Source organism: Capsella rubella, unplaced genomic scaffold, assembly GCF_000375325.1.
Source record: "Capsella rubella cultivar Monte Gargano unplaced genomic scaffold, Caprub1_0 scaffold_8, whole genome shotgun sequence".
Classification (NCBI taxonomy): domain Eukaryota; kingdom Viridiplantae; phylum Streptophyta; class Magnoliopsida; order Brassicales; family Brassicaceae; genus Capsella; species Capsella rubella.
Genome location: NW_006238916.1, coordinates 1,230,055 through 1,248,460, shown reverse-complemented (window position 1 = coordinate 1,248,460; position 18,406 = coordinate 1,230,055). Strand labels below are relative to the sequence as shown.

The 18,406-nt window shown below is 34.5% G+C and overlaps 3 protein-coding genes across 5 annotated transcripts; 2 read left to right on the top strand and 1 right to left on the bottom strand.

The window, feature by feature from the left end:
• The first annotated feature begins 1,939 nt into the window (after window positions 1–1,939).
• On the top strand, window positions 1,940–3,406 carry LOC17877204 (probable aspartyl protease At4g16563). The gene has a single exon (XM_006281374.1). The coding sequence runs from the start codon at window positions 1,940–1,942 to the stop codon at window positions 3,404–3,406; it is 1,467 nt and encodes a 488-aa protein (XP_006281436.1).
• A 1,607-nt stretch (window positions 3,407–5,013) lies between these two features.
• LOC17877175 (ras-related protein RABF2a) lies at window positions 5,014–7,257 on the top strand. The gene is made up of 7 exons (XM_006281067.2): window positions 5,014–5,265; window positions 5,788–5,865; window positions 5,960–6,127; window positions 6,266–6,314; window positions 6,409–6,482; window positions 6,696–6,789; window positions 6,887–7,257. Exons 1-7 carry the CDS (start codon window positions 5,227–5,229, stop codon window positions 6,985–6,987), a joined length of 603 nt encoding a protein of 200 aa, XP_006281129.1. The 5' UTR covers window positions 5,014–5,226; the 3' UTR covers window positions 6,988–7,257.
• Window positions 7,258–7,378: 121 nt separating this feature from the next.
• On the bottom strand, window positions 7,379–18,155 carry LOC17877029 (DNA-directed RNA polymerase III subunit 2). 3 transcript variants are annotated; one of them, XM_006279850.2, is made up of 39 exons: window positions 17,921–18,136; window positions 17,737–17,797; window positions 17,526–17,622; window positions 17,250–17,371; window positions 17,024–17,116; window positions 16,800–16,872; window positions 16,629–16,719; window positions 16,501–16,553; window positions 16,330–16,394; window positions 16,040–16,145; window positions 15,843–15,953; window positions 15,154–15,213; window positions 14,698–14,733; window positions 14,505–14,555; window positions 14,337–14,435; window positions 13,959–14,018; window positions 13,773–13,865; window positions 13,266–13,367; window positions 13,067–13,177; window positions 12,853–12,969; window positions 12,559–12,675; window positions 12,400–12,480; window positions 11,883–11,987; window positions 11,712–11,792; window positions 11,451–11,621; window positions 11,320–11,364; window positions 11,008–11,085; window positions 10,804–10,943; window positions 10,608–10,698; window positions 10,111–10,229; window positions 9,889–10,024; window positions 9,678–9,808; window positions 9,293–9,418; window positions 9,135–9,190; window positions 8,828–8,898; window positions 8,638–8,722; window positions 8,178–8,281; window positions 7,874–8,002; window positions 7,379–7,646 (listed from the first exon to the last, which is right to left on the bottom strand). In XM_006279850.2, exons 2-39 carry the CDS (start codon window positions 17,760–17,762, stop codon window positions 7,596–7,598), a joined length of 3,483 nt encoding a protein of 1,160 aa, XP_006279912.1. In that variant the 5' UTR covers window positions 17,763–17,797; window positions 17,921–18,136; the 3' UTR covers window positions 7,379–7,595. The 3 variants fall into 3 exon arrangements, 2 of the variants coding, with proteins under 2 accessions (XP_006279912.1, XP_023635781.1); XM_023780013.1 differs by having other exon boundaries at window positions 17,925–18,136; XR_002833197.1 differs by lacking the exons at window positions 7,379–7,646; window positions 7,874–8,002; window positions 8,178–8,281; ... (3 more) ...; window positions 9,293–9,418; window positions 9,678–9,808 and having other exon boundaries at window positions 9,927–10,024; window positions 10,111–10,198; window positions 17,921–18,155.
• Window positions 18,156–18,406: the final 251 nt, after the last annotated feature.

Genomic DNA, 18,406 nt, shown 5'->3' with positions numbered 1-18,406 from the left:
TTTTCAGTCAAATTTCATTAAGAGTGAGTAATAATCAAAACTTCCTTTTAATTTAGTGTAAAATATGTTTTCTTTTAATTTTAAGTTTTAACTCTATCTGAATTATTTTTAATTGTACCCCTCACTGATAAACAGTGTCTTGTTCCTTGTGGAACATAATTAGTATGTTTGAGGTTAAATATAAAAAAACGTATGTATACGTAAACTAGTCGTGATTTTGCGATGAAATTATAACTATATGTAAAATAATTGTCCATAAACACCACCTAAAACGTCTTTTTCGAGTAATGGATATTAGTATTTTTTGCGACTAAAATTTTAACTTCAGCAACTTAACACATGCAAATGTCCATTGCATATTATCAAAGTCGATGATTCAGTTCTTTACTTGTAAGGGAAACCTTGCTAACTGTAAATATGGTTCTTTGCTCCGAAAAAGGTAATTTATTACTTTAAATATTTGCAACTGAAAGAAAAATTAGTTTCTAACTAAATTTTTCAGATTAACTCTGATTAAGCAAATTAAATTTACAAAAAATCAACATTAGAATGTAAAATATATAAGTTAAAATTGAACTTTTAACCCGATTTTACGTAGTCAACACAAGCTAACAAAAATAATTTACAAGGATAAAACTTAACTATTTAGTGTGTCTATTAATGTTGTAAATGTTTAAACCAAGAGCAAGGAAACTCTAAAAGTCTGAATTAGTATAGAGTATATACATCTATGATCTCTCTGGAATCCTATATAAAACAATGTTTTTTTTAAAAAAAAATGTATAAAATCATTGTTATGAAAATATAATGAACCAAAAGCAAGATTATAATGTGTTTGTTTATGTATTTTGTGTGTGTACCTACATTTGTTTGGCAAAGAAGACAATATATGGTGGGACTTACGTGTGAAGCTCCACAAAAATACATTTTAATTGGACGAAATGAAACTAAGTACACATTTTATGGTTGTACTCATTAGTAAATTAATCATATCTTTTAGTATATATATATTTTTTAAATTGTTTAGTTATTCTTTGAATTAATGAAAAACATAAAAACCAAATTAGCGGGTGAGTAACGGTTAGACAGTTAAGTGGATGAGTCATGTACACCTCAGTAGCTGCATCCCTTTGTCCTCATTTTCATTTCTTCCTTCATTTCTGGATCTATTAATTTTTGTATTATTACACAAACATATATATAGTGGAAAAGCAATTAATAGTAAAGCTCCAAAAGTTAGAAATACTCCCTTCATTCATTTTATAGTTAAAATTTTGTGCATAATATATAATTTTTGTCGTATAATTTCAATTTCATTTTCGGATAAAAATTCCAAATTTATTTTTATTGCTTTAATATTTTGACCGATAAAAAAGTAAGAAAATATATTAAAGAAAGATAAAATAAAAAATTGAATTGTTTTCTTAATTTATGTGAAAACCCGGGAATGACCTAGTTAGAAACGATTAGAAGTATTAATTCTAGCATAAACTCCATTTTGTTTTTAACCTTTTTGGATAAATCTACTATTTTTACTTCTCTTCTCATTAACCACCTTTTATACAACTAGCCGTTGAAGAAACTTTTTACCGCTTCATTCAAAATGTAGGTTAATGATCATTAACAATACTTTATTCCACGTGAGACGAAGTGTTAGTCCATTGAAAAGCTTGTGATATCAAATTTTAAAACTACGTAATCTAAAATATCACATGGAAAAGTACATATATATATATGTAAAGCTCCCTTACTATGCTTAGTTTATCAAATACATTAGTTATATACTAATTCTTGCTTTCAAAGTACAGCTAAACTATTTTAATAGGGTTTTAAGAACCCTAATTCTTCTCTATAAATACCAAAACTGAACTTCACAGAAACCATATACAAAATCAAACCTTTTCACTACATTTCTTTTCTTATTCACTACTTACAAGTGATGGAAACCAAAATACTCTTCTTACTCATTACAGTACTGTTAAACACTACCAAAATAATCCAAGCACGCCAACATAAGAACCCTAGTTCCTCCTCATCTTCTTTTCTTGTTCTTGCCTTGACCAAATCAAGTGTTTCTCTTCCCACACCAATATCTCAACCCCAAGAAAGGATCAAGAAGCCACTAGAGTCGTCACTAGATGTAGTAATGGAGCCATTGAGAGAAGTGAGAGATGGTTATTTGATAACCTTAAACATTGGAACACCTACACAAGCAGTCCAAGTGTATATGGACACAGGAAGTGATCTCACTTGGGTTCCATGTGGGAATCTAAGTTTTGATTGCATTGATTGTTATAATCTCAAGAACAACAATCTAAAATCATCATCAATCTTCTCTCCTCTTCACTCATCTTCATCTTTTAGAGCCTCTTGTGCTAGTTCCTATTGCGCTGAGGTCCATAGCTCTGACAATCCTTTTGACACTTGCGCTATTGCTGGCTGTTCAGTGAGTATGCTTCTCAAGTCCACTTGCTTAAGACCTTGTCCTTCCTTTGCTTATACATATGGGGAAGGTGGTCTTGTCTCTGGGATACTAACAAGGGATATATTGAAGGCTCGAACCAAGGAAGTCCCAAGGTTCTCTTTTGGTTGTGTACTATCCACTTATCATGAACCTATTGGGATTGCTGGATTTGGAAAAGGTTTACTCTCTCTCCCTTCACAGTTAGGCTTTCTTGAAAAGGGATTTTCACATTGTTTCTTGCCTTTCAAGTTTGTCAACAACCCTAACATCTCAAGTCCATTAGTACTAGGAGCTTCTGCTTTATCGGTTAATCTCACCGACTCTTTGCAGTTTACTCCCATGTTGAATGCTCCAGTATACCCCAATAGCTACTACATCGGTTTAGAATCAGTTACAATAGGCACAGATATGACTCTCACACAAGTTCCTTTAACCTTAAGACAATTTGATTCACGAGGTAATGGAGGAATGCTGATCGATTCGGGCACCACTTACACACATTTACCCGATCCTTTCTACTCACAACTCCTCACAACTCTCCAATCAACCATCACATACCCGAGGGCCACGGAAACCGAATCAAGAACAGGCTTTGATCTCTGCTACAAAGTCCCATGTCCTAACAACAATCTCACTAGCCTCGAGAACGATGTATCAATGGTCTTTCCTTCAATAACATTCAATTTCTTGAACAATGCAACCTTACTTCTCCCGCAAGGTAACACGTTTTACGCAATGAGCGCGCCTAGCGACAACTCGGTGGTGAAATGCTTGTTGTTCCAAAACATGGAAGATGGAGATTATGGACCAGCCGGAGTCTTTGGGAGCTTTCAGCAACAGAATGTGAAGGTTGTGTATGATTTGGAGAAAGAGAGAATAGGGTTTCAAGTTATGGACTGTGTCTTGGAAGCTACTTCACATGGACTCAACCAAGGCTCATAAAAAGAAAAATGTCATCAGTTCTTTTGATTTGATTTCAGAGATGTTTTGGCTTCTTAATTTGTTATCTTTTGTTTGTTGTTGTTATGTTTTTGTTTAAATGTTTCGATGTCTCTTTGTATTTGTTGGGCAGCTCTCTTTTGATTAAGTAATGTTTTCGAGTTAATAATTAATTGTCTTCTTTTGGATGAATGATTAGGTCTTGAGCTGTAGACTTTTACCATTTATAGAGAATGAGTTGGAAGATGGAACTTAGGAACATGTCATCGTGGAATACGAGGTGTCTTAGACATTGAAATGTATAAAAGGACAAAACTATATGATCTGTTAAAATTGTATTATTTTTATACACCACAAATTAAAGCATACACACACACACACAATATATAATTGCATTAAACATTTAAAGTTTTAAACTAATGAGAATTGTTATCTTTGCTAAAAGTCCTTTTTATTTTAATGTTTTCGAGATTCTTTGGAGTTTGTAATATATAGAGACATTTATAATTATTAATTATAATTTATATAGACATTCATAATTTTATTTAACATCTTGTAGCTATCCTTCAACAAAGGTATAGAGCAATTTTGTTTCCACTCTCTATTCTAACTTAAATAAATATGATTTTTATATTAACTTATACAAGTTCAGAAATAAAGGTAGTTATAGTTTTCTCATCCAATTTTTTTTGTTCAAAATAAAGAATTTCTTGTTATCAACTATAAATAATTGGTTCCACTTATAAAACCCATAAGCAGAAATTGAAAAACGTTTTTTGTATTTAGAAAACGATACGTTTGTTTGACAGCAAATAAGTTTATAGTGACATATTTGATTTATAATATCTTCCAATTAATTATTATGTAGTTAGGTACCAAAACATGTAAAGTAGTCTCGCTAAACCGACCAATACGACTTCATGACCGACAAAACTAAACAACATGCCCAGTTTTGACTTTTGACCCATGAACCACTTCTCCTTCGAGGATTTTGCACTCACTTGCTACAAATAATATTTGTATTGACAAAAATTGTGTTCATGAAATAGACACAAATCCGAAATTAAAAAGCTCGAAAAATTTTAGTCATTAGCCACCTAAATTTTTTGGATGTAAATAATTTTTTTTTATAATCTAAATCTATAATTGAACTAATGAATACGAAATAAATTGTTAATCACTAAATATTCTAAAAAAACATAAACTAAATCAATTTATTGTCAATTTGTTTTGTGTTAAAAGTCTATAATTTGATATGAAATTATACTCGGTTCCACAAGTTGTCCACTTCAAACCACAACCAACCGAATCCAAATTTAGTCTGTTGAAATAATGCATACTGGATTGGAATAAGGTTAAACATGGATCTTATAGAAAAGAATATAATCCAATCCACTTGTTTTATGTCTATTAAATTTGGATGAAGCTATACAAAATTATACATTTTTATTAGTATGTATGGGTTCACAATCAACATATTTTTATTTTAGGGTCTATTTTAGTATTTTAGGAAATATAGAGGTTTATCCTAATTTCACTATGTTGTAGGGGTTTTACTTTATTTATATTAGTCTCTCGTCTCATATTCACGAGCCGTATAATATTTGTTTCTTTGAGTTTTTCTTCCTTTTTGTTTTTGCTTTCGTCTTCTTCTTCTTCTTCTTCTTCGAGAGAGAGAAAGAGAGATTTGGTTGTTTGTTGACGGAAGCTTCTTCGGTCTCTCTTCTTCTCCGTCGTTCGATTGTCAACGCGTTTCATCTTCAATTTTGGTTTATATTTTTAGCAGAGCTTCAAAATACTGTAAATCAGATAAATCGATAATCATGGCTACCTCTGGAAACAAGAACATCAACGCCAAATTGGTAAGTTTTATTCTTCTGGGTTTTGCTTTTTTTGTTTATCCCTCGTGAATTCGAGTGATTCTTTCGGAGAATTTTGAGTCGATCGTCCGATTTTAACGATGTGGTTCTGTTTCAAATTTGGGAATTTTCTGATCCGGAACAGGGTAGGTTCTAATCGTTTAAGAAATCGCATGTTTCGACAGTATAAAACTAGGGTTTGGAGTAAAGGTTGTAGATTTATTGAATTATCCGATCTAAAAGCCATGTGTGTTTTAGGGTTCTAACGATTCAGCTAAATTAGTATGAAGAAGAACCCTTTTCTGTTAATTATTGGTTTATCCTCTAATTGAATTGTTTGTTATGTGAAAGTCTTTGATTCTCTTATCTGTTTCATGTTTTGTTGCTGGGTTTATAAGGATTTGCTTGTGGATATTTTAGTATCTAAGGTCATTGTTAAATAAGGTCTCTTTGTTTGCATCTGTAGCGGAAGACAATTTTGTTTTGTTTGTTTTGGTGCTTAACTTGGGTTTTTAAGTCCTTCAGGTGTTACTTGGAGATGTTGGGGCTGGAAAATCAAGTCTTGTTCTGCGTTTTGTTAAAGATCAGTTCGTTGAATTCCAGGTTAGTCGGATGGTGGTGGTGTTCTTCTCTTTTGATCTTGCGATAGACTTTTATTTATTTATTTCTAAACTTTATTATACTCGTTGTGTTACAGGAATCGACCATTGGTGCAGCTTTCTTCTCTCAAACATTGGCTGTGAATGATGCGACTGTGAAGTTTGAGATATGGGATACAGCTGGTCAGGAACGATACCATAGCTTGGCTCCAATGTACTACAGGGGTGCAGCTGCTGCAATTATTGTCTTTGACATTACTAATCAAGTACAAACTCACAGTCCCATGCTTTATTCATTAATGCATTGACTTACTGATCACTGGTGGTCCTGGTAGACTTTAGTGCCGTTTTTAAGTCTTGGAGAAAAGTTAGGTTTTCTTAACCCTTGTAATCTGTTGTCACAGGCGTCATTTGAGAGGGCGAAGAAATGGGTCCAGGAACTGCAGGCACAAGGTATTGAATTGCTGAACTTGGTTTAGCTAGTTTATGTTCGTTGTTGTGGTTTATTTGCTATATGATAATTTGGTTTTTGTTTTCATGTGATCAGGTAACCCTAATATGGTGATGGCTCTTGCTGGAAACAAAGCTGATTTATTAGATGCAAGAAAGGTGTCTGCAGAGGTAAACCAAATCTTCCTTTCCTATTCTGTCTGATTTTGCTTTGTTAATGCCAAAAGTGTTTTTGAGATGATTTTTGAAGTATGGGGAGAGGATGTTAACTTACACTTGGGGTGAAATTTGACTGGTTACTATGAAATCTTCTATTACAATTCCCACAGATTTAGTTTTTTCTTTACTGAGCTGTGTTGTTAATTAGTTCTTGATATTGTTCAGGAGGCAGAGATATATGCTCAAGAGAACAGCCTTTTCTTCATGGAAACCTCAGCGAAGACCGCAACAAATGTCAAAGACATATTCTACGAAATTGGTGAGTAATTCTTACATCAAGGAAGCAGTTTCCAACTATTATATATACCACTAAATCCCTTTCAACCTTTTTGTTTCTTTTGTTAAAACCGCTACAGCGAAAAGGCTACCACGTGTACAGCCAGCAGAAAACCCAACAGGAATGGTTCTCCCCAACGGGCCAGGGGCAACGGCAGTGAGTTCATCTTGTTGTGCTTAATTCCGTACCTTAAGAGAGATCTCTTTTGGTTTAGTCACATAGTAGAGAACATCGAGACTTTGTGTTTGCTTCTTCTTCGTCTTTGTTACTTTACCTTGCTTGCATTGACAACAACAACAACAGTGTATATCATGAGCATACTTCTGCCTTTGTGGAATCTGAAGATATTTGTATCTGAAGAGATTTATTTCAATCTCTTTTGTAATTAGATATCATAACTTAGTGTGTGCACTTTACCTAAAAAAGAAAGAGTGCTTATCTTTCGCTTTTGTTTGTATGAATTTGAAGTAAATACTCATTGTTAGTAGATTATCGGGCTGTTCGTGTGACAACCAGTCGCGCGATTACAAAATGAACAACATTTTGCGAAATGAACATGACGAAATAGAAATTGCTAAAATTTTGTTTAATAAAAAATTATTTGGACCTTTATATCCAATCATTTTAAGAATTTTAGAATCATTCACATAAACGTCTCAGTTTTTACATTAGTTACGATCATTATTACTACAGAAGATGTCAAAAAAGATTTCTCTTTTGCATTTTTCCCCAATGAGAACAGCACATGAGAACAAAACAAATATGATCCAAAAGCAATCGAAGTCTCATCAAGCCTCTATGAGTTTCAGACGTGGAACAACATTCATCGACTGGAGTTCCTGTAACCAAGTAATGTGCAGCACAAGTTAAGAAATAACATACACGAGCCAGAGGAAAACTGTAAGAATGGAGTTCCTTTAAGCGTGACAAATCCGAAAACCGAAAACATAAGTGATTCTTATGATTTTAAGAAGAAATTTGTATGCAAAGATCATCATTATCAATCATCTCCAAATGGGACTATGAAAAGAGACTTTCAATTAGAGCAGTGGATTAATGGTTTTACCTGAAATAGTAGCTTGCATGCGTACGGGAGTTTCATGGTAGCAATGTTATCTCCATTTTTACATGTTGAACAAAATGCTTTTTTAAGCTTGTAACTGTAATATCCCAACAAACCACAAGCTCTGCAAACCTGCATTTAAGAAGTGTATCAAAACTAGTTGGACATTCTAACCGTATCTATGATATCAAAAATTCCCCGGTTTGATGTTTGATGATCTCTTTCATACAAGATTAGTGAGACAAGGAGTTGCAGTTGCTTCACAGAATTTGCCACTGATAAAAAAAGTGCACTATGATTTAATTACCTGAACTTCAAAAGGATCACTAGAAACCATGAGCCGTTCGTAGATCAACATGCTGGCCCCATAAGCAATAAGACAATCTCGTTCCATCTCTCCCACTCTTAAACCTGTAACAGCATTGGAGATACATTAGTAATAGAACAACAACAGTAAACTCCTGTCAGAAAACAAAACCTAATTATAATAGTAGAAAAAGTAGAAAAACCGAACAATAACATGTAACAACAAAGAGTAGAATTCTCAAGGCTCTCTTTAGTTTGGATAGGTCTCACAAACGAAACCTAATCCGTTAAATTATAACACTCTAGGAAAAGGAAATAAGAACATGTAAATTCTAGTCTATTACTTAAATATATAATTCGAAAGAATATGAATAGAACAATGAAAAGGAGACGAGAAAATGTAAATCCTAAATCATAAATAGAAAGAATATGTATCAAATTGAGAAGTAAGAGGCACAAACCTCCATTCTTAGATTTCCCTTCAGTAGGCTGTCTTGTCATCATGACACGTGGCCCACTTCCTCGAGCATGCATCTTGTCTAAAACCTATTTAACATATGTATGCAAGAAAAGATGATTTCTGTTTACTTTTCTTTCTGAAGAAACTACTGCACTCTGATATTAAGATAAGTATGCTAAGAGGAACCTCACCATGTGTTTCAATTTCTGGTAATATATTGGTCCCATAAAGATGTATGCTTGCAATGGCTCGCCACTGATACCTGCAAGACTCTCAAGATCGTCATGTTGAAGTACAAAGAAAGAATCATGAACCCTATCTAGATTTGGAATAAGAATGAGTATGTCCGAGTATTAAAAATGTCAAATGATAATGTCATTTTAGTGAGATCCTAAACGACTATGTAGAGAAATTAACAACAGAGACTACAATGAATTTTAACTTATAAGTAACTGCACATTCCGAAATGTGTACAGAATAATAGTGAAGTTGCAGTACCTGAGTATAACAAGTCCTTCCCACTGTATGAGAATCCTTTATTTACAAGGGTCGCACTGAAATGATACAAGAGCATATGTTGACATTAAATACCAAAAGAAAAGTTTATAAGTGGAAGAAGAAACCTCGTAGTTAAGAAAGAGAGAGTGAAAAGGTACCTTATAGTCTCAACCTTGTCTGCATGACCACCTCTTTCTCCAAAAGCACTACCATAATGAAATCTACCACAAGAAACCCCAGCCTTACTTCCAAGGAGTTCTATCATCTTACCTACTGTCATACGACTGTGACAAGAAATATGTTAATAAAATTCGTAAGTTTTAACACAAAATCTCAAGTAATCAAGAATTTCAGATGAAGCAAGTTTTGGACTGAACGGAAACGCGAATGAAGCAAAACCTCCACACAAAAGGCCCCAAATTCACCCACCCACACACTTGTACACAAACTGAAGGATGCTTTGTTTTTTTTTTTGGCTCCACGTTATAAAAAGGCACAAGCACGGATAAATAGAGAAAAATCTTACAAGGAATAATTTCTAACCTTGGAAACCCATGAGGATTCATGATCAAATCAGGACAAATTCCAAGCTCAGAAAATGGAAAATCTTCTTGCTGAATAATTGTACCACATACACCTTTCTGCCCATGCCTACTGCTGAATTTGTCGCCAAGCTAAAAAAACGCCAGACCAAGACATGAATAACACTGTAGAACATGATGCCTAGGGCTAGAAGCATTAAAAAAAATCTCACCTCTGGTCGACGAGTATGTCGTATGATATATTTGATGCATAAGTGGTCATGCTTATTAGAACAGAGAGCAACTCTATCGACCACTTGCGTCTCCCCTTCAGGACCTTTGAAATATTCTCTGGCCGGTCGGTATTGACTGAAAGTACACAACGAATTGTACATTTGTGATTACAGTTTTAAGACACAATTATGATCATATAATTTGAAAAGTTAGTTGGATACCTATCAGATAGCTGAGTTGTCATCTTATTTTTTGTGTCGACTGGGCTTTGTTTATTTATATAAACATCATTGGGTCTGATAATTTCCCCTGGGGAAGCAATTCCATCATTATCCAGTATCTTAAAAAGAAAAAAAAATGATTAACATGAAAACGTATTCAACATGAATTAGCAGAGCTGCAGAGGGAAAGGGCACAGTCAAATAAATAAAAAATAAACAACAAAAGGGAACAAAGAGAATAGGAGTCATAATTTTGTTAATGGAGGTCTATTTTGAGAAACATAAAGTCGTCAAATTTTAAAGAAGCAACAACCATATTGTGTGTTCTCCCTCCTATAAGACATAGCAATTGAAAATGTATTTTGTTCTCAATGGATTACTTAGGACTGTTTCCACAGCATCTAAAATGGCCAGAAAGAATTAGCATTTGCAACAGCAATAACTCCCAAAGATGCAATCCTAAAAATATGTCATCATATGCGGACAAAATGTTCTACCTGCATCTTTTCTGCATCTGGGCCTGTTCTTTGTGGCCTGAGTATCCTGTCTTGTGTATTGTTGTCGTACTTCTGGCTTGTAGCAACAATTCTGTTTCACAAGACAGCACAACATAACACAAGAAGCATTAGTTGAATGTAAGCGACGAATTTTCAAAGAAAATGACTTTGCCTCAAAGAAAAATCCATTACATACTTTTTCATAACAATGCAGCGGCCAAAACCACGATCCAAGGAAGATTTGTTCATCACTATTGCATCTTCTATGTCGTATCCACTATAACTCATAACAGCAACTGTTGCGTTTTGACCTGCTCCAAGTTTATCGTAGCCAACCTGTTTACAAACATAATTTATTAGTTCCATATTATCACATTCCTATTAGAGCAAAGAAACTTACCAATTCAATTGTCCTTGTGGTCAACAGGGGTCGTTGAGGATACACCAATAAGTAAAGCAATGTGTCCATCCGGTTTAGCTAAATACAAAGATAATAAAAAGTAAAGTCAGCATCGGAGAGAGAGCAAGATATACAAAAACACGATGCAATGGAGAAAATACAAGCATTTAAGTATTTAGACTTCACATAACCAACATAATTAAGCAAACCTGAGATGGTATAACAGGCAAAAATAATATAGTCACACCAAAATTAGAAAGCAGCAGGAATTTTGCGTCAATAAATGGACATGAAAGGCATATATGGACTTGCCTGGTTGTAAGCAATGTTCCCCATAGCTTGTTTCCCCATAGCACACTGCACACAATGTAACAGCACTAATAACGAAATGCAAACTAACAGAAGTTACAGCTGCTTGTGTCAGATTGTCTAGAATAGCATACCTGATATGTATTTCTAGGTGACTGATTATGGTGAGGGTAGGGGATAAGACCAGCCACAACACCTAAGATGGTGAAAGGTTCAATCTCAATGTGGGTTGTGTCTGCCCTTATCTTAGCAGCTTCTCCTCCTTCATCCAACTCCGTAGTGGCATCACTTTCATATAAAGCGATCTTAAAACAAGGAAAAAGAGCAGTTTATCATTCTAGACTGTCTACAGTACAATAAAATAGAATACATCTAATATGGAGACAGAGATGAACCAATGCATTATTTTCCTCATTGACATCAAGATACTCGATCAAACCGTCACGAATAAAGTCATCAAAAGTGCGAACCCCATCCTTCAAAAATGTACAAATCAGTCAGCCAATGTATTTAAATCACACCATAAGACAAGTATGCATAAATTTGGAAAGATATAGCACATGTACCTGTAATTCCTTCATGTGGTGTTGTTTAACTCTTGATATTCCTTTATCGGCTATCACAAGTGGACGACACACCCGCCCACCATCAGAAGCAACGTAAACACAATGCTGATAAATATTTTCTCTTTGGAGTCAGTCTCGGTTGAGATTTGAAAATTCAAAAAAAAAATAAAAAAAAATATGGCAGGAATTAAGTAAACAATCGCTTTCTTCATCCTTTGTCAGCAAACCATCTACAAATTTGTAGGTTTAATAATTGGCATCCTTTGCTGTATTTCTACTCCAAAATCATCAAAAGGGAGGCTACCGAGACTCTAAAAAATTAATTAATGTAGCTTCAACAAACTATTTTCAACTCATTTCTACTTATATCAATCCACATTACCAAATATAAAGCTTAAACGGTACATGAACATAACCAAATAGATGAATTGGGTTTTTGCTTGATGGATGAATGAACAGAAGCTATAAGGTGCCCAATGCAAAACCTATATACCCAAAAATATGATCGATGAAATACCTGCTTTTCGTTTGTGAACACACTGACGAACTCACCAATTTTTCCAGCTCTACGCAGCCTTCTAAGCGAATTGGCGAAGTACTGAAACAATAGCAATTCATGAAGAGGTGTAAATATGTGTATTGTACTTGTTGAAGATTTGTGTCTTTATATACGTACCTGTGGCCTTCTATGTTTGCCAAGTATTAGCCCATTCAATATGACCAAAAATGAGTCTGGAGTATGTAGCTCCTCTGCTGACAATACTTCCAGATCTGTAACACCCAATTTGTAGCACTGTTTCCAGAAAATTAATTCAAAACACACAGATTCAGTACAAACTGACAAAGAATCAATTCTAGCAGAAGATAATGAGAAGTATAGTGTGGTTCCGGTGGTATCCTTCTCAAATCCATAGCAAAGACGATTCATGTGAATAAATTGACTGCATGTGCAAAATAAGCAAACCCATACCATAGCAACCAATGGGCCTTCCTCTTCATCCGTTGTGACATGAGTCATTAAAGCCAAGTTCTTAACAAGCCCACAAGATTCACCTTCAGGGGTATCACACGGGCAGAGCATGCCCCACTTGCAGAATCACAATACCAAAAATCAGATTAAATGATACTTCAAATAAAAGGAGTAGGTTTTTTTTATAGCAGGCTGATAAAGAAAGTATCATTACCTGGCTGGGTTGCAAAGATCGAGGCCCACTTACTTTTCTGGACTTTTCAAACTGTGGCGAAATTTTTGTGATAAACCCCAAACTTCCAATAAAAGATAACCTTGTTAAGACCTATATGAAAAGATTTCTTTGAGAATGATGTAGCATGAAGGAGGCTCAAGACATACACACAGATGTATATAGAGAGAGTGGGACTGACCTGTGTCATGCCTTTTCTATGCATTCTGAACCTTTTAATATCGAAGTTTCCAGTTGAAAGGGTTCTTTCTAGTCCAAGAGAAATAATATCTCCAGAAAGACACTACGATGAGCACATCACAAAAGAAAAGTAAAGTTTTACTATCAGATTTTTGACTATCAGTAACTATTTCTGAATATCTACTCTTAAGGGAATATTATTACAAGGCAAAAGCTACAGAAGCAAATACAATTAATCATAACAATTCAAGTAAGTAGTAATCGGCATAATAACACCTACCTAATAATGAGCTCATTGCAAACAGAAATAATTTTTTGATTAAATTAGAAAACATAGTGAAATACAAAAAAACAAAACAATCTCAACAATCTGAATCTTTCATTTTATTTTGACTGAAGATCATTTACAATTCCAACTGATAGGAGGTGTCTAAAGATATATGTTGTTCGGGTTAAGAAAATTGAATGCAGGACCTGAACCAGCAGGGCAATATATTTCTACACTTACCTGGGAGAAATCGAATCGGCTAGCCCGGTTTTGTTTTGTCAGAATAACATCTACTTTTTTAATCGCCTCAGTGATCATCGTTTTAAACAAATCCTGCAGCAGAGAGAGGGATGGAAATAATAGTAAGGACTAGACAAAATCTTACAAGTAAATTGGAAGAAAAAGTACTATGCTTGGGGACGACACCTCAAAGAGAAGAGATATTAGTTGTCCAGATAACTCCAACCGCTTGTTACCAACATAATCCTACAAGAAGACGCACATTGGAGAAACAATCAATAAGATTTATCTACAGATCATCCTTGGTTCATCTCAGATCATTTTCTTTACTCATCCCAGGTCATTGACTAACAACTTAGCCATCATAATGAGTTGAAGTCTTAAATACTCCTCTAAGACACGGCCTAGACATTTTGTAGGCCATTTCAGCATGTCCCTCCGATTTTTCAACCGGCTAATCTCGGTTAATCTAAGTATCTAACATGTCATAAAGCAAAAATTCTAATAGAAAATAACCAGACTTAAAATATATTTCACAAGAACAAAAAAACTATTCCATATTACCTTGTCATCCATCGCATCTTTGTTTAACATTGCTTCAATCATTCGTCTCAACATCACGCCAACATAGAAACATTTTTGACGAAAATTGTTGTCACGCACCTTAAGGAGAAGAACATAGCAGTAAGCAAAGCAAAATTATAAAGCACCAAAAGAAATTAAGATACTTACAGGAACGTGTGCAAGGAATAAATCTCTGAGGATGTATAGAGCTCTTCCGTCCTAGTAAATCATGTAAGTACACAATGCAGAACTTTCACTTAGCAAGAACACTTTCATATTCAAATTTGCAGGCCAAAAACATATTACCCATCTGTAAGTTGAACTCGAGACAGTAATAGTGAAATAAAGAACAAACAAAAACCTTTTGAAGTGGAGGACCGTATGATGTTTTTTTCACCTGCAGTGATAAACATATAAAAGAACGTCACATATATCTTGCTGCAAATTGACAAAATTCAAGATATATTCCTCAACGGAAAAACAACAACAATAACATGGAAATAAACAACAACTCTTGATACATCACAGAATGAGGTGTAAGGAGCAAATTATACCACTAGAAAGTGTATGACAGATTTTCATTCAGCAAATTCAAAAGGTTATTTTAAAACTATGACAGATTTCAAAAGTGTATGACAGACTTCCATTGAGATATGAACCATGGTCTTTTTAAAACTAGAAAGAGCTCTTGTTTCAACAGGGCAGTAATATCTTCTTTTGGGTTTTAGACAATTTATAAGTAGACTACATGTATACACTAGAATCATCGAATAGAAAAACTATTAAATGACTCTGTAAGATAACTAAAACACTGCACCTTTGCCTCGAGATAGTCCAGTGCTTGTTTTTGTGTATTCACACCTTCACTAACACACTCCTGAAATTAAATAAGCATTTGAGAAATAAATATGATGCTCAGAGATCAAGGCTCGTCAGAACCCACAGGATGAACAAAATGGCGTGGAAGAATAAGAAAGGACTAGCAAAGACATTGGTTTTATATAGTAGGTTTTCTTTTAGAGCCACGGGTAAATGATATTCACACATCACCTATAATGTCAAATTAAAACCTTCCATTCTAAGAGCCATAGCAGTGGCTTTTATATCTTTAAGCATCATCAACCGACCACGTTGCTCACAGTCACAAGTGCATCAGACTTTATCAGTATGCATGATATTAGATTTAAATTATAATTATTTATGTATTATGACTTCTTTATTGGTAACACGTCAGTATTGGGAGTTGAGTCTAAAATTAGACATTTAACTTCCTAGCTAAACTGTGAGAACAAAACAATCAACCACAAGGATCACTGCTCCGTAGTTTACTTATGCCAATAAATGAGATCCAAAAATTCATATAAACTACAAACACCATAAACTGAAACTACAGCTGCTTCTAGACCAGTATCCTTATAAACTGAAAGATTCACTCAAACACCAGCATTCTTACGAAAATACCATAAATTAGACAAAAGATAAAAAACAGGGAGCTATAATACTTGCCTCAATAGAAGGCAAGAGTGATGCGCTAAAACGGGGATCCCTTCCAACCATTTGTACAATCTCTTGGTCGCTCTCCATTCCCATAGCTTTTAGGACAATTATTATTGGAATCTATGAGAAAATCACATGCTCAGCCAATATAACCCAATGCTGGAAGATCTACAGTTAAATTGGAGAACATGATAATGTATCTACACCTTTTTTACAAATTGATGAAGAAATAAATATATCCTCTCCTTTTCCATCTGAATAACTGTTTTGCTTTTCGTCATTTCAGTACTGCTTGTAACGGATGCATTTATGCTGAAAATAAGCAGCAAAAGAAAGAGAGTCAGCAAATAGTTATATTGATAATCGGATAGTGGGTGGGTCAACAATGGAAAAACACTGCTGAAGCATGATGAAATGATCTAGCTTGACAATTAATGTACATGGGATGCTTGCCATCAACACTACAGAGACTAAACCACTGTAATAGATCACTTACTTCCCTTTTTTATCAGAATCAATAATAATCCTGTTCTTCGAAAGTTGTTCTTGTATCAACAACACCTGAAATGAACATCAACACCAACATATATCCACAAAGTCAAAGTGCGGACTATTAGTATAGACTCCATCAGATAGCTGTACGAAAAATTATATATAAATATCACACCTTCTCAGTTCCTTTGATGACGAAGTATCCTCCAGGATCAAGAGGGCATTCACCTAGACTCCAAATGAAATACAATAAGTATGATGAACAAGAAGATGTAATGCTTAAAATAGGGGTAAAATACAAACCCAATCTTGCAAGTTCATCTTCATCTTTTCCATTTAATACACAGCGGCAACTCCGCAACATAATAGGCATCCTTCCGATAAGTACGTTATTCTGAAATAAAGAAACAGCATATTCAGCCTGAGTTTTATGATAAGTAGCATTATGTATTATACATTTTATTTTTCATTTACCTTTGCACTTGTTTGCTTCTCTCCATGACTTCCATGAACATATTCTATATTGACATGTATTGGAGCAGCATACCTGATAATTAAAACAAGAAGTTATAATGCATATACCACAGCGAATAAAAAAAGAAAGTTACTGGTGATGTAGAAGAATGCATAACAAGTTAACAACAACATATGCTCAAACATCAAACAATAAAAACATGATGAATAAAAGAAGCCTTTACGTCATGTCTGCTAATCGGCACATGTGTGGATTAATTTGTTCCGCCATATTAATGTTTAAAATTGAAGGTTCACCAACTCTGACGGCCTTAAACCTGCATTAAAATATGGCTAGAAAGGTAAGTTTTGGAAACAGTAGAAATGTCTAGTTATTATAAAACAAAGCATCAATATTCATACATTAGGGGAGGTCAGATTTAAGAAGAAATAGTGATTAAAAAGTTTGACCTTAGGTAGATTGACGGGTCTGCTGTGGATGTAATAAGACAATTTGCCTTAACAATCTTTTTGATCCCGACATTGATCAAGTAATTGAACGAATCCAGGTGTTGCTTCACAAGTCCTCTCACCTACACAACGAGACAATTACTCAAGTCAACTATGAATTACCTTTGCTATCAAAATTACAAATATTCCAAGTATCAAAGAAACAAACCCAATCGCATAGTTTCCGCTATTAGTCTAACGCAAAAAAAATATGAAGATTTTGGGTTCTGTGTCTACCTTCAAGAACTCTGGAACGAGCTGGAATTTATCTGCTGTAGATTTGATAGGAGCTGAAAGCTTTTCCTTGTTAATGAAATTGTCATCATTGGTCGAACTGTTTCAATAGAAAGAGTAACATTAGAAGAACCACATGACCTAGTCCAATTAAAATCTAAAACCAATGAAGAATCCATGAACGAATCCAAGATTCTAACTAAGAAAAACATACTCTAGGTCTTCTTGATCGAGTCCCATCACTATTTTAACTTGCAATTAAGCTTTTCAGTTATCTGAAAATCCATAAGAGTAATACAATCAGTTCCATGATTAGATCGTCTCTTCTCCAAAAACACAATACACAGCATAATCACAAGATTGTGATATACAGAGAAGAAAGAGTAAGAGAATTGGACCTACGAGACTCCCGAAGAAGAGACGAGGGATTTCGTGTGATTCGAAGAAGAGACTTAAGCTTGGGATCGGTGCAGTTGGGAGGCAGATACAGTTTCGGAAATTCTCCCCGGAGTACTGAACGGAAGAAAATACCGGCGACGGAAGTCGATGAGGAGTGTTGATTTTACAGCCAAGGGTTTAAGAGACGACGACGGCTATAGAAAAACAAACGGGTAAAAATACAAAAACGGCTAAATAGGGTTTTTATTATAAATAATCTTTTTTCCTTTTTTTGATTTTGCGTTTGCGTTTGCGATTGCGTTTGCGTTTCTAAGCCTGGTTTTGAAGTCGGCTCGGTTTGTTTGGTTTGGACAAAAGATGTGATGAAAAAGATTTGGTTCGGATTAGATGATGCAAATTTCAGGCCGGTTCCATAAGCCCTATGACTTTGTCCAATTAAATCGATTTATTTTTGGAATTAAAACCTTTGATTTGATTTTTTATTT

Excerpts from the sequence above, each read along its gene's own strand:
- LOC17877175 (XM_006281067.2), top strand. The coding sequence starts at position 5,227 with ATGGCTACCTCTGGAAACAAGAACATCAACGCCAAATTG. Across the intron at positions 5,266-5,787 it reads AGAACATCAACGCCAAATTG|GTGTTACTTGGAGATGTTGG; the intron begins GTAAGTTTTATT and ends TAAGTCCTTCAG. Across the intron at positions 6,483-6,695 it reads CAAGAAAGGTGTCTGCAGAG|GAGGCAGAGATATATGCTCA; the intron begins GTAAACCAAATC and ends GATATTGTTCAG.
- LOC17877204 (XM_006281374.1), top strand. The coding sequence starts at position 1,940 with ATGGAAACCAAAATACTCTTCTTACTCATTACAGTACTGTTAAACACT.
- LOC17877029 (XM_006279850.2), bottom strand. The coding sequence starts at position 17,762 with ATGGGACTCGATCAAGAAGACCTAGA. Across the intron at positions 14,556-14,697 it reads ACGGTCCTCCACTTCAAAAG|GACGGAAGAGCTCTATACAT; the intron begins GTTTTTGTTTGT and ends ATGATTTACTAG. Across the intron at positions 8,899-9,134 it reads GAAGGACTTGTTATACTCAG|GTATCAGTGGCGAGCCATTG; the intron begins GTACTGCAACTT and ends AGAGTCTTGCAG.